The sequence below is a fragment of the Hemicordylus capensis genome, chromosome 5 (assembly GCF_027244095.1).
Source record: "Hemicordylus capensis ecotype Gifberg chromosome 5, rHemCap1.1.pri, whole genome shotgun sequence".
NCBI classification, from domain to species: Eukaryota; Metazoa; Chordata; class Lepidosauria; order Squamata; family Cordylidae; genus Hemicordylus; species Hemicordylus capensis.
The window spans coordinates 165,948,925-165,962,906 of record NC_069661.1 but is presented as its reverse complement, the minus strand read 5'-3'; the positions used below and the strand labels follow the sequence as shown (position 1 = coordinate 165,962,906).

Sequence of the window (13,982 nt, the reverse complement as noted above, 5' to 3'; positions counted from 1 at the left end):
CAAGATTGCAGGCAGGACTCTCTCTCAGCCCTATCTTGGAGATACCAGGGAAGGAACTTGGAATCTAGATGCTCTTCCCAGAGCAGCTCCATCCCCTAAGGGGAATATCTTACAGTGCTCACACTTCTAGTTTCTCTTTCATATGCAACCAGGATGGACCCTGCTTAGCTAAGGGGACAAGTCATGCTTGCCACCACAAGACCAGCTCTCTTCCCTGACTATGAGGTAAGCATGACTGGATGGGAAAAAGGGGTTGGGGATGGGGGGAGAAGGAAGGAACAAAATCTGGGGCCCCTGAATGATATGGCTGTTACCAAAAACAAGACCACTGTTCATTCACTCCGATTGGATAGTGCACTTCACAACCTCGGGTGTCTGTGTGTTTGGCTCTTTGCAGCCTATTTTCCTAGCTCACTGCTAGAAAACAAACTTGGGCTTTTTTGTATATCAAGCCTGATTTTAAAAAATGAAACAAAACAGTTATGTTTCCATACAGCACCCTTCAATAATAGCTAATATAACAGTGGTTCCTAGTGAGGGCAGGGAAGTGGACATGCCATAGGTTAAGCCCAAGGAAGACTACAAAGGCTTCGTCATGAATTTCGCTATCTGCCCTTTTTGGCTGCCTCAGGACTGGCAGAATCCGGATTATGGATTTGCTACCTCTCCCATTTCCATTTTCAATTATTGTTGTAGATGGGACATCCATCAGGAGATGATGCTTGTAGAAACTGCATTCCCATCTCTCAAACTTACATCTTCTGCTTCCAGTTACATTGCTCTTTCCCTGAGCTACTACCCAACTTGTTCCTTCTGTGGTCATTCTTCACTTGCAAAATGCTTGCTCCTTTCACACAAACACCAATAAGATTGTGTGCAGGTATGTGCACATTGAGTGAAATCCCCCAAACGACAATCTTTATCTAATGATGAGGTCACTAGCTGCTTCGAGCTATGTATAAGCTACCAGAGGATTTAAACCCATGACTAGGGGAGGCAGGAACTTATGACTGTCAGCTACTACTTCCTGTTCACTGAGCTATGGAAGCCTGTACTTGAGTTCGCCCCATTTTACTCCATTGTTCAAAGTTCTCTAATTTTACCTTGGAGAAGGACACAGAACCTGCTAAGCCCCTTGCAGAACCTTGGCACCTTCAGGAGAAGATGTGTTATCTTAAACCCTCCCCATGTTATAGATCAAGAAAGGTTCAGTCAGGCCTGCTCAATTTAGGCCCCCCCAGCTGTTTTCGGACTACAACTCCCATAATCCCCAGCCACAGTAGGCAATAGCTACAGGTTGCTTACCTGTAACTTTGGTTCATCTAGTGGCCATCTGTCCTTTTACACAAATGGGCTATGCACCTGTGCAGAGACCTCGCCGGAATCTAACAAGCTCAATTCTCCTGCTTTGGGCGGGAACCCCCACCCCCCAGCCGCTATATGAGGCTGCGCCACTCCACATCCCCTCAGTCACAGAGTTCGCCTTCAGCAGACCCAGCGGGAAAGATGGGAGGGCATGTAAAAGGACAGATAACGACTAGAAGAACCAAAAGGTACAGGTAAGCAACTTGTAGTTTTTCAACGTGGTCTCTGTCTTTCACACCAATGGGCACATAACAAGCTAGCACCCAAGGTGGAGGGAACAAACAGAAACAAGATGCAATCTGCCAGAAGTATTTATTTCATGAAACGAAGTACATCAACTGAAAATAGACTGCAGGACAGTCCTGCCAAATTCAGCACTGCTCTCTGCCCTGGCATCAATGGCATAATGACGAATAAAGGAATATGGTGCAGCCCAAGTAGCTGCCTGACAGATAGTGTCCAAAGGGACAGCATGATCACAGGCAACAGAGGCCACCATGGACCTAACCAAATACGCCTTAATGGTCGCAAGTAACTGTTTATGTGCTAATTTGTAGCAAAGTTCAATGGTAGAAACAATCCACCTAGAAAGGGACTGAGCAAAAACTTGCAAGCCCTTGCGGGGCACATCCTACAGAACAAACAGAGAAGGAGTTTTCCTCCATTCTGCCAACCTCTGGACACAGAAGGACAATGCTCTCCTAACATCTAAAAGATGCAACCTGCGTTCTGCATCAGAGGAAGGGTTTTGAAAAAATACAGGCAAGGTGAGTGGCAGGGAACGATGAAATGTAGAAATCACCTTTGGAAGGAATTTGACATCCGGTTGGAGCACAATCTTATCTTTGTGAAACTGCAGGTACGGTAGATCAACCCTCAGGGCCCGCAGTTCACTCACCCTCCTAGTGGAGGTGATCGCTACCAAGAAGGCAACCTTCCACGTCAGTAGACGAAGGTCAATTGAAGCCAAATGCTTGAAGGGAGGTCGAAGCAATCCAGCTAGAACCACCAACAAATTCCAAACTGGTGAAATAACAGGGTCGTTTGGGAAAACATGGGATAAACCCATTAGGAAACTTTTAACCAGTGGGTCCTTGAACCAGGAAACCCGGGTAGCAGGTGAATGCGCAACAATGTCTGCCAAATGTACTCTGAGAGAGGGCAGCTTCAAACCAGACTCTTTCAGGGATAACAGATAGGTACAAACATTTTGAACAGATAAGTTAAGATTCTAACCTATTTTTAAAATTTATTTAACACATTTTTATACCGCCCAAAACTTACGTCTCTGGGCAGTTTACAACAAAATAAAAACCGAAAGTAAAACATTAGTTAAAACAAAAAGTTTAACACATTACAACAGTTTAAATTTTTTTAAAGAATATTTTAAAACATAATTAAAACCATTAAAACAATATTAATTAAAAGCCTGGGTGAACAGATGCTTCTTTAAAGACTTTTTAAAAGCTGTCAGAGACGGGGAGGCTCTTATTTCATTAGGGAGTGCATTCCAAAGCCTCGGGGCAGCAACGGAGAAGGCCCGTCCCTGAGTGGCCACCAGACGAGCAGGTGGCAAATGCAGATGGACCTCTCCAGATGATTTCAGTGGGCGGTGGGGTTCATGACAAAGAAGACGTTCTCTTAAATACCCAGGGCCCAAGCTATTTAGGGCTTTATAGGTTATAACCAACACCTTGTATTTTGCCCGGAAACTTATCGGCAGCCAGTGTAGCTCCTTCAATACAGGAGTAATATGGTCTCTCCAAGATGACCCAGAGACCAGCCTGGCTGCTGCATTCTGGACCAACTGTAGTTTCCGGACTATATACAAGGGAAGTGCCACATAGAGAGCATTGCAGTAATCCAGTCTGGAGGTTACCAGCAGATGTACTACTGTTCTGAGGTCGTTCATCTCAAGAAATGGACGCAGCTGGCATATCAGGTGAAGCTGATAGAAGGTACTTCTGGCCATTGCCTCAACCTGGGAGACCAGGGAGAGGCTTGGATCCAGAAGCACCTCTAGACTGTGTACCTGTTCCTTCTGGGGAAGTGTGACCCCATCCAGAACAGGCAGATCAAAATTGTCTCTCGAGTTCCGACCCCACACAACGCGTACCTCCGTCTTATATGGATTTAGTCTCAGTTTGTTATCCCTCATCCAGCCTATCACCACCTACAGGCAGGCATTTAGGGAGGTTATGCCCTCTCCTGATGATGCTGACATGGAGAAATAGATTTGGGTGTCATCAGCATACTGACAGCACCCTGCACCAAATCTCCTGATGATCTCTCCCAGAGGTTTCATGTAGATGTTAAAAAACATCGAAGACAGTATGGAGCCCTGAGGAACATCATACAAAAGTTCAGATTTTGAAGAACAGAAGCCTCAAAGAGACACCATCTGGAACCTGCCCAAAAGGCAGAAGCGGAACCACTGCAAAGCAGTCCATCCCACTCCCAACTCCCTCAGATGCTCCAGAAGGATACTATGGTTAATAGTATCGAAAACCACCAAGTAGTCCGAAAGGACCAACAGAGTCACACTTCCTCTTTCCATTCCCAATTGGAGATCATCTATCAGGCCAACCATGGCAGTCTCCACCCCATAGCCAGCCCAAAAGCCAGTTTGAGATGGGTCAAGATAATTAGTTTCCTTCAAGATTTTCTAGAGCTGGGAGGCCACCACCCTCTCAATTACCTTGCCCAGCCACGGAAGGTTGGAGACAGGCCTGTAGTTACTCAGCTCTGAGGGATCCAAGGTAGGCTTCTTCAGAAGCAGTCAGGTAATTGCCTCCTTAAAACAAGGAGGCATCCTACCTTCCCTCAGATTTTGAGTACCAAAGGAACAGAAACATGTCCACTTATGTCCCTATGACTTCCTTGTCAATGGCTTTCTAGCTGCAATTGCAAGCAGAATGTTTCTGAGTCTCACTGTGAAGTCGGTTGGATCTTCCAAGCCTTCAGGTGCAGGGACAAGATGTCTGGATGGGGCACCTGACCTCTCTCCTGCGACAGCAGGCAACGTAGAGCGGGGAGGTGTATCCAATCACTGACAGCCGCCTCAGAGCCACAAACCAGGGCCACCAGGGGGCTATCAGGATGGCCTTGATACGGTCCTCCCTCAGTTTGTGCAGAACCGTTGGTATGAGGGACAACAGAGGAAACAGGTAAAGGAAGGGGCTTGTCCAGGACAGGATGAAAACATCATCTCGACAGCCCTCGCCTTCTCCTCCTCTGGAGCAATAGAGGGCACACTGAGCATTGTCCCAAGATGGAAAGACATCCAGAGCCAGAGCACCCCACATTGCGAATATGTCCCAGAGTACAGCCCAATCCAAGGACCACTCGTGGGAGACTGTTTTCAGTCTGTTTAGCGTGTCTACCTGGACATTCAGGGTCCCCTGGATGTAGACCGCATGAGGTGTCACCGCATGTGCCATGTACCAATGCCACGAGCAAAAGGAGCAGGAGGCTCCTCGAGGTCTGGCCTCCCTGCTGGTTGATATAGGCTTTCGCCATTGTATTGTCCATTTGGATTGTCACTGAACAACCCGTAATAATAATAATAATAATAATAATAATAATAAGTAAAAATATTATGGGACTTCAGACTACAAACAGACAAACATCTGCCACACAATACACCAGATATAACTGTAGTTGAGAAGAAAGAAAAACAAGTCAAAATAATCGACATAGCAATACCAGGGGATAGCAGAATAGAAGAAAAAGGAATAGAAAAAAATCACCAAATACAAAGATCTACAAATTGAAATTGCAAGGCTGTGGCAGAAAAAGACCAAAATAATCCCAGTGGTAATTGGCGCCCTGGGTGCAGTTCCAAAAGACCTTGAAGAGCACCTCAACACCATAGGGGTCACAGAAATCACCATCAGCCAATTACAAAAAGTAGCTTTACTGGGAACAGCCTATATTCTGCAACGATATCTATAACAATTGACAATAAAATTCAGCCATCCCAGGTCCTTGAGAAGGACTCGATGTCTGGATAAAATGAACCAGTCAACAACACCTGTCTGACTGTGTAAACAAGAAATAATAATAATTTAATTTATCTACTGCCCTTCCAAAAATGGTTCAGGGCAGTTTACACAGAGAAATAATAAATAAATAAGATGGATCCCTGTCCCCAAAGGGCTCACAATCTAACAAGAAACACAAGATAGACATCAGCAACAGTCATTGGAGGTACTGTGCTGGGGGTGGATAGGGCCAATTATTCTCCCTCTGCTAAATAAAGGGAATCACCACATTAAAAGGTGCCCCTTTGCCAAGTTAGCAGGGGTAATTACAGGTAAGAAACCCTTTAGGGCATGGAATATGGCCAACACTTCCAGGTAATTGATGTGCCAACCTTTCTTTGTCGATGTCCAATGGCCGAATTGAGCTTGTTAGGTTCCGACGAGGTCTCTGCGCAGGCGCATAGCCCCAATGGTGTAAAAGACAGAGACCACGTCGAAGAACCAGGGATTATGGGAGTTGTAGGCCAACATTTGCAGGGGGGGGTGAACTTGAGCAGGCCTGGTTTAGATGGGAGAGGATGTGCAAAAGCACTTCATGTCACTTTAGTATACTAGGGAAAGCAGTCTGTTAGGGATGGGGGAAAATATGCCTTTCTTTAACCCTTTGTTTCATCTACACCAACACAACAAATAGGAACATCCACCCATACCAAATAAGCATATGCTACCAAGTGGCCTAGAAACACAATAAACAAATTGATGCTTTATTCCAGTGCATAGTATATGCAGGAGCTATTATGACTGGATTACCTAGAATGCAACAAACACATGGCTAAAAAACCTAGAATATGTCCTGAACTATAAATACAGTCATCAACATCACACAGGCTATCTATTTTACCCATAGCAAATAAATGCAGCCATAACTTACCATTCTAGTAGAATGTAATTCAGTGAAATTAAAGTTTTGTATTAGGATTCAAGGAAAAATAACACAGTGCATTTGACAAATTGTTGCTGGCATATGTACTGCAATATAATTTCACACTGTGCTCTTACTTGGAAAAAAACCATACATAATATACTATTGCCACCCAATTTTCCCATTTTTTTCTCACCACATGCTTTTGTGCTCACTGCCATGTTTTCAAATATATATCATTTTAAAATAAAACTAAACATTTAGTTTTTACACAGACTTAGCTATTGACTTCTTGGTATAAATAGAGCGCAAAGTGGATTTGTACATTAAACCACCATTTCCAAACCCCAGCTGCTGCAGTAAAATGGAGCATGATGCTATTGAAAAGAATAACCTACCATTTGATCGGCAGTTTACATGGCAACACCATCTTGAAGAAATACTTAAGGTAGAAAAGAGCTTTTTGTGAAAGAAAGCACTCAATTGTCCCCATTATTGTTAAAAATCACCCCTACAGCTCTGGCCTTCATCCAGAAAAGGAGTTCAATGCATTTATTTTAGTTTGGAAGTTCACAGCAACATGTGTTGGTTTCAAATTGGAATAAAGCACTAAAATGCTAAAGCATGATTTTTAGAGCCTGGCTACAAAGCAACCTCATCACTATTTGACAGCTCTCCCTGTTGAGGGTTCTGAAGTTTCCTCCCAACCACCCACAATTGGCAGAGAAATCTAGAGGAAACAGAAATCATACACATACACATACACGCTGCCTCTCTAGTGGAAATTAAATGCTAAGAGAGTTAAAAGAAGATAAGCTTCCTTTGTGGTTGAGGTGACAACTGCAGCTCTCCCTGGGAAAAGCAGATCTGGCCATGATCACTCATGCCTTGGTCATATCTTGTTCAGATTATTACAGCAATGATCAGCATTGATCAGGGGAGCAACAGCAAGAGAGAGGGTACACCCTCACCTCTGGCAGTGGGCTTCTCAGAGACATCTGGTGGGCCACTGTGAGAAACAGGATGCTGGACTAGATAGGCCTTAGAAACTTCAAATGGTGCAGAATGCTGCAGCCAGAGTTGTGGCAAGGGCTGCTTTTTGGAAGCATATGTATTCCCATACTACTTCCTGATTGCTTCCAGGTGCCACTTAAGTTGCTAATCATCATTTCCTTTAAAGCCCTAAACAGTTTGGGCCTGGGGTATCTTAAAGGATACTCTGCTCTCTTAATGGATGCTGCACATCCATTAAGACATGCTGTCTCTGTTCCATATGCCTAACCAACTCAAGTTTGACTGGTAAGAATATGGGACAGGGTCTTTTCAGTTGTGGCATCTAGGCTTTCAAACTCCTTGCCTGGGAGATTCATACATCGTCATCCTTCCCTCTCAGGTTTGGGAATGGGCTGATTTTGTTTTGGTTCCATTCAATGCAGCTTTGTTTCTGATTTTAACACTGCTATATTTATGATTTTGTTTGTTTTAGTGTATTGTATACTGTATTATATTTTGTATGATATTGTATTTTTATAGTGTGTTTTCAAAGTATTTGGGAGCTGTCTTGAAGTATTTTTGCAAAAATGTGATATATAAACTGAGTAATTAAATAAGCAGGTGTGTAAATAAATAGAAGAGCCAGTGAAGAAAGACATCCAATGGCTACTCTTTCACTGCATGTGTGATTTCTATTCCTTCCAAATTTCTCTGCCTTTTGACATGGGAACCTTCAGAACTCTCAATGTGTAGGCAGAACGCTCACAGGGTTAGTTAACATGTAGCCAGACTGAATAGTGACAATGATCTTACATAACGTCCACACAAAGGAAGCACTGACATGGAATAAATGTACCGCAGTTAGATAGAAGCAGGGAATTTTAACCAACAGGCTGAAGCTAGGAACAACAGGTAAATTAGCTTTGGTGAAAATACCCCTAAAATCAGGGTTGACAATCTAACATGTTCCAATTTGTTATAAGGTTCAGAAGAATGAGTAAAATTCCTTGCATATAGCATGCATTTATGACAATATCAAGTGGGAGGTTTTAGTAGAAAGTCAGCTGATCTCACAACAGTAAAATATAGTCTAATCCTTTCGATGCACAATGTTATCTGTTGTATTAGGTAGGGACACACTTCCTGTGGTCAGTTGTATCTCACTACCTATTAATAAGATCTATAAACCTCGAACTGCCCACCATCTTCTGATCTACAGTTCATTCATCAATAAAACATGATTTTAAAGTGAGGTTTAGAATATAACATGACAGGACACATCATCATTTAACAGCTATTTGCTCATTTCTGGTCACAAAAACCTTTCCTGGCCACAGATGCTTTGTGTGGAAGCAAGATGGCACTCTTTGGTAAGGATGAAATATTTCCTTATTTTGTTCTCTCTCTTTCCCTAAGAAATCAACATTACAGAACCACCAAAGAAATCGTATGGATTGTACAATGAAACAGTCACTAATGGTAGCTTTCATAGGCAACAGCCTTTTGCTAAGTATAAAAATATTGCTTATAATGGAGACTACAAATTAAACTGCAATTTATCTCATTTACAAGAAATAATTAAAGGCCATGGAAGACATTTTCTCTTTTGTTCACAAGTACATAACACCACAATATCTGGAATGAAGGTGCTTAGTGAGGAGGCCGCTTACTCAAGGCAAATTAAAACAATTACTCTTTTTCATTTGTTTTTCATGGGCAAGTATACAGTGTAAATAAATGCAGACCCAAGCTGCTAGGTTTTGAGAGATCACAATTATAAAGCAAACCAAAACCAGCAAAAATCCAAGTTAGAATTACTGAGGTAGTTACCTTCAGTGATTTTGCCAACTGCACATGGTTATCATAAACTACAATGTCCACTGTCAGATTTTTCAGTTGATGGATAAGACTGCCATCTTCTTCAAGGTCATCTTCTTTAACAAGCACCTTCCAAGATGGGAAGGGACATTGTGTGCCATCCCAGACCTGCCATGAAGCAAAGTTCATTATCTTTTTTGAACTAACAGTATTAGGTTTCTATCAATATCAGTTTCATTTTGATATTCCAGATGAAGACACTGATTTTAAGCACATTTGCTTAAGTTTGATTCAAAACACTGACACTTAATTCCAAGTAAATGTGTTTAGGGGAAAAGTTACAATTAAAATTTTACACACACACACACACACACACTCACTCACTCACTCACTCTTTAGCTTGCCAATGTACATTTCATTCAATTTAGCCAAGTGAACTTATTATTTCTTCTCAGAGGCATCTGGTGGGCCACTGTGTGAAACAGGATGCTGGACTGGATGTGCCTTCGGCCTGATCCAGCAGGATTCTTAAGGTTCTTATGTTCTTAAGGCCAATATTCTTGAATGAGATTTCCCTATCCTGTTTGTAAAGAAGCTTTAAAATATCAAAAAGAATAAGTATAAAGCAAAGATCTGATTTGGAAACTGAGCTTTTCCTCCAAATAAATTTATCATATTACATTTCTGAAAAGGTAGCATTTGTTTATTTAAGAAATTACTTTTCAGCCCTCATGATCAAAGACCATAAATGGAAGAAGTCTAATACTGGAGGAGCAAGAAGTCTTATAGGTGAGGATCAACACAAATAGCTTCTGAACTGCTGGTTCCATACAAGGGGCGGTAGGTTTTATCCATCTTTCTGAGCACATAAAGGCTTCAAAGAACTTTGAGATTCTAGCTTTTCCCCAGTTGCTCTCTATCTGTGCTAGAAAATGAAATAGTGATGACACAAACCATATTGTGTTTGATTAACTCTAGTAGTGATCCTAGAATGCTGGTTTAAGACTGGCCCAGGAAATGCAACTAGACACTGAACCGGCTTTTCTGGACTGAAACTACATAGAAATTTGATTGCTTATCTCTTCAAGGATCTTAAACAAGATTACCAGTAAAAGGAAGATCAAGTGAATTACTTTTTCAAATGTCATGATTTCTTAAAACATTTTAAACTTTTTGAGATATTAACATGCCTGGCTAAGAGGTCCAGAACAACAAGCTCATAGGGGGAAATGCAGTATTTTGAACATACAGAGATATGATTGACATTACCACAATTCTAAAACCAGATGTGTAATCTATGGCAGCTCTTTATCTTTAGTCAATAAGTTAGACCACAGATCAGAGATGAAAGAAATAATCCATTGAAACATCAAATAAATCACTTTGGTGCTGATGGGAGGGAGTGCTGGTGGGGCCTAGAGGAGCAGCTGCAGCCCTGCCACCGTGGAGCTGCCACGCCTAAGACAACCTCCCCCCACCCTCCCCACTCTTTTCAGCACAATTTAACTTGCTAAGGATCCCCCGATGCTTCCCCTTTACAAGCATCCTGAACTGGTCGAACTGCTTTGATCCAAAGTGGGGCCTGTCCGAGCTTGAACTGGTCCTGCACACCCGTAACGGTCATTCTGACAAAGGGTTGTCCTAAAAAGTCAATACTCAGGTCCATTTGCAAAGACCTGACACAAACCCTCGCTGATTGCATTATGGCATAAACAGGTGAAATACAGAACAGCACCTGAACATTAAGGAACCAAAGAGGAAGGAATGACAGCTTTCTTCCCTCTTTGGTTAGATAAGAGTTCCAAAGGTTGAGCCAAGCTCTATTCAACTGTTCTTCCACATCTTTATCAAAGTTCTATGACCTGCTAACTGAGCAGAGGCACCTTTTAATAGTGGTGATTCCCTTTATTTAGCAGGGGGAGAGCAACTGGCCCTATCCGTACCCAGCACAGCATCCCCCCAGTGGCTGTTGCTGGGTATCTTATGTTTGTTTTTTAGACTGTGAATGCTTTGGGGACAGGGAGCCATTTTACTTATTTATTATATCTATGTAACCGCTTTGGATACTTTTGTTGAAAAGCAACATATAAATATTCGTCGTATACATAGGTGATTGCTCTAGCAACCTCCCTCTTTGAGAGATTGTAGCATACAGGAAAATACCACACAGTCATAACCTAATCACAACTAATAGTGGCTCCGGTCCTTCCTTGGGGTAAGGGTCCAGAAGGTGGTGCTGGGAGACTATTGTTCAGCTCCATGGCCATTGGCCTGTGGAGTCCCACAGGGTTCAGTCTTGTCCCCCATGCTGTTTAACATCTACATGAAACCGCTGGAAGAGGTCATCCAGGGACTTGGACTACGTTGTCAGCAATATGCAGATGACACTCAGCTCTATCTCCCCTTGTCACCTGATCCTAGGGAGGCAGTGGATGTCCTGAATCAGGGGCTGGAGGCCATGATGGATTGGATGTGGGCTAATAAACTGAGACTGAATCCAGACAAGATGGAGGTAATGTTGGTCAGTAGGAGAGCCAATCAGGATGAGGAGATTTTACCGGATTTGGATGGGGTTGCACTCCCCATGAAGGAGCAAGTATGTAGCTTGGCCCCGGCTCTGTTTTTGGAAGATCAGGTAGAGGAAGTTGGCCAGGGGTGCCTTTGCATGGCTTCAGCTAGTGTACCAGCTGCATCCCTTTCTCGAGAAGGCAGATCTGGCCAGTTACCCATGCCTTAGTCACGTCACGGCTGGATTACTGTAACATGCTCTACGTGGGGCTGCCCTTGAAGAATATCTGAAAACTTCAGCTAGTTCAAAATGCGACAGCTAGGGTTTTATCTGGAGTTGCCCGGTGGGAGCACATCACACCTATTTTGAAAGAGCTGCACTGGCTACCAGTTTGTTTCCTGGTCCAATTCAAGGTGCTGGTTTTGACCTTTAAAGCCCTTAATGCTGTGGGCCCGGAATAACTGAGGGACCACCTGCTCCCAAAGGTTGCTGCCCGCTTGATGAGGTCATCTGAGGGGGCTCTGCTTTGGGTGCCGACAATGAGGGAGGCTGGGTTGTCATACACGCGGGACAGGGCCTTCTCCGTTGCTGCCCCCAGACTCTGGAATGCTCTCCCAGTGGCTATTCGCTACTTGGTCTCCATCACAGTTTTTAGAAAGTGTGTTAAATCTTGGCTTTTTACCCAGGCCTTTATATGATTGTATCTACCGTTGCTTCTTGGTATTTTGTACACTTTTTATGCTTGTATCTTAAATGATTTTAGTCAGATTTGTTTTATATTTTAACTTAATATTTTAATTGTCATTTTTATTATCTTGTTTTATTTTTGTGTAAAGCGCCTTGGGATTATTTTAATGAAAGGCGGTATACAAATGCAACAATAAATAAAATAAATAAATATTCACAACTTATTAGGAGCAGGAATTGCTGAAGTCATCAGGAAAACTCCTGATGGGGACCATGTGTCAATCTCCCCCTTGTCTCAGGATATGCTTTTGCCTATAAGAACCCCCTTCAAACATGGGATCACGCCTTTCCTTTTGGAATCACGCTTTTGCTTCAGGGATCATGCTTTTGCTGCTGCTTTCGCATCTGCCACACTTGCTGCCCGTATGCCTGCATGCACATTGCCATCGCACGCTGCCCAGGTATGCCTATGAGCTTGCTCTGTGCTTGAGCTCCCTGCAGAAAAGGATTTCCACCAGAGAGATCTAGGTAGATATGGCACATGGCTTTCCTTTTCTATCCCCATTCCTAGTGAAGTCTAACCAACCATTTTTTGGCCTTCTTTCCAGTAGGCTTATGAGATTACCCAGCATTTCATGTGTCCATGTGTGTGGTCCTCCCTGCCCCTAACAACTTTGCAACTCCTGGACCAATATGAATCAAATTGAGTACAGTTGCAGGGACACATAGGGACACCTCAACAGCATACTTCGTTTGTTTGTTTGTTTGCTTTCTATACTGGCCTTCCAAAAAATGGCTCAGGGCGGCTTACACAGAGAAATAATAAATAAATAAGATGGATCCCTGTCCCCAAAGGGCTCACAATCTAAAAAGAAACACAGGATAGACACAAGCAACAGTCACTGGAGGTACTGTGCTGGGAGTGGATAAGGCCAGTTACTCTCCCCCTGCTAAATAAAGAGAATCACCAGTTTGTGATGATATCATGCAACCCGATTCTAAATGGCAGACACGTAAACATTTGAGGGACCAGTGGGCTAACTTGTGAACCACCTAACCAATTTGAACCAAATTTGCTACAGCTGTAGGGGCACATGGGAAAACCTCAATGGTTTGTGATAATGTCATCTACCCAATCCAAGATGGTGGACACATGAATGTTTGAGGTGCAAGTGGGCTAACCTGTGGATTGTCTAACCAATTTGAACCAAATTAGGTACAGTTGTAGTGAGTGCCACTCAGGGACACCTCAATAGCGTAGTTTGTGATGATGTCATCCACCTCAAATCAAGATGGTGGATGTGTAAACTTTTGAGGCACAAGTGGGCTAATTTGTGAATCGCTTGTCCAATCTGAACCAAATTTGCTACAGCTGTAGCAAATCTACAGAGGGATTCCCCAATGGTGTAGTTTGTGATGTCATCCACCCTAATCCAAGTGTCATCCACTTTTGAGGAGCATGTGCACTAACCTGACGACTGTCTAACCAATTTGAACCAGATTTGGTACAGTTGTAATGAGTGACACACAGGGATACCTCAATGGTTGTAATTATGTCATCCACCCCAATCCAAGATGGCAGACACATGAACATTTGAGGCAAAAGAGATCTAGCTTGTGGACCTTGATTTGAAACAAATTTAGTCCAGTTGTAGAGATAGTGAAAGGAAAGTAGGCCGATTAGTTCTTACTAGAACAACTTGTT

The 13,982-nt window shown here is 43.0% G+C and overlaps 1 protein-coding gene across 10 annotated transcripts in view; it reads right to left on the bottom strand.

The window, feature by feature from the left end:
* POT1 (protection of telomeres 1) overlaps positions 1-13,982 on the bottom strand; it is a 138,922-nt gene that overhangs the window by 37,136 nt on the left and 87,804 nt on the right. For all 10 annotated transcript variants that reach the window (XR_008308063.1, XM_053253347.1, XM_053253351.1 and 7 more), the window contains one exon: positions 9,094-9,249. Coding sequence is in view for 9 of the 10 variants with exons in the window: in XM_053253347.1 (XP_053109322.1) it covers positions 9,094-9,249 (156 nt within the window). In the remaining variant the exon portion in view is untranslated. The remainder of the gene's footprint in view (positions 1-9,093; positions 9,250-13,982) is intronic.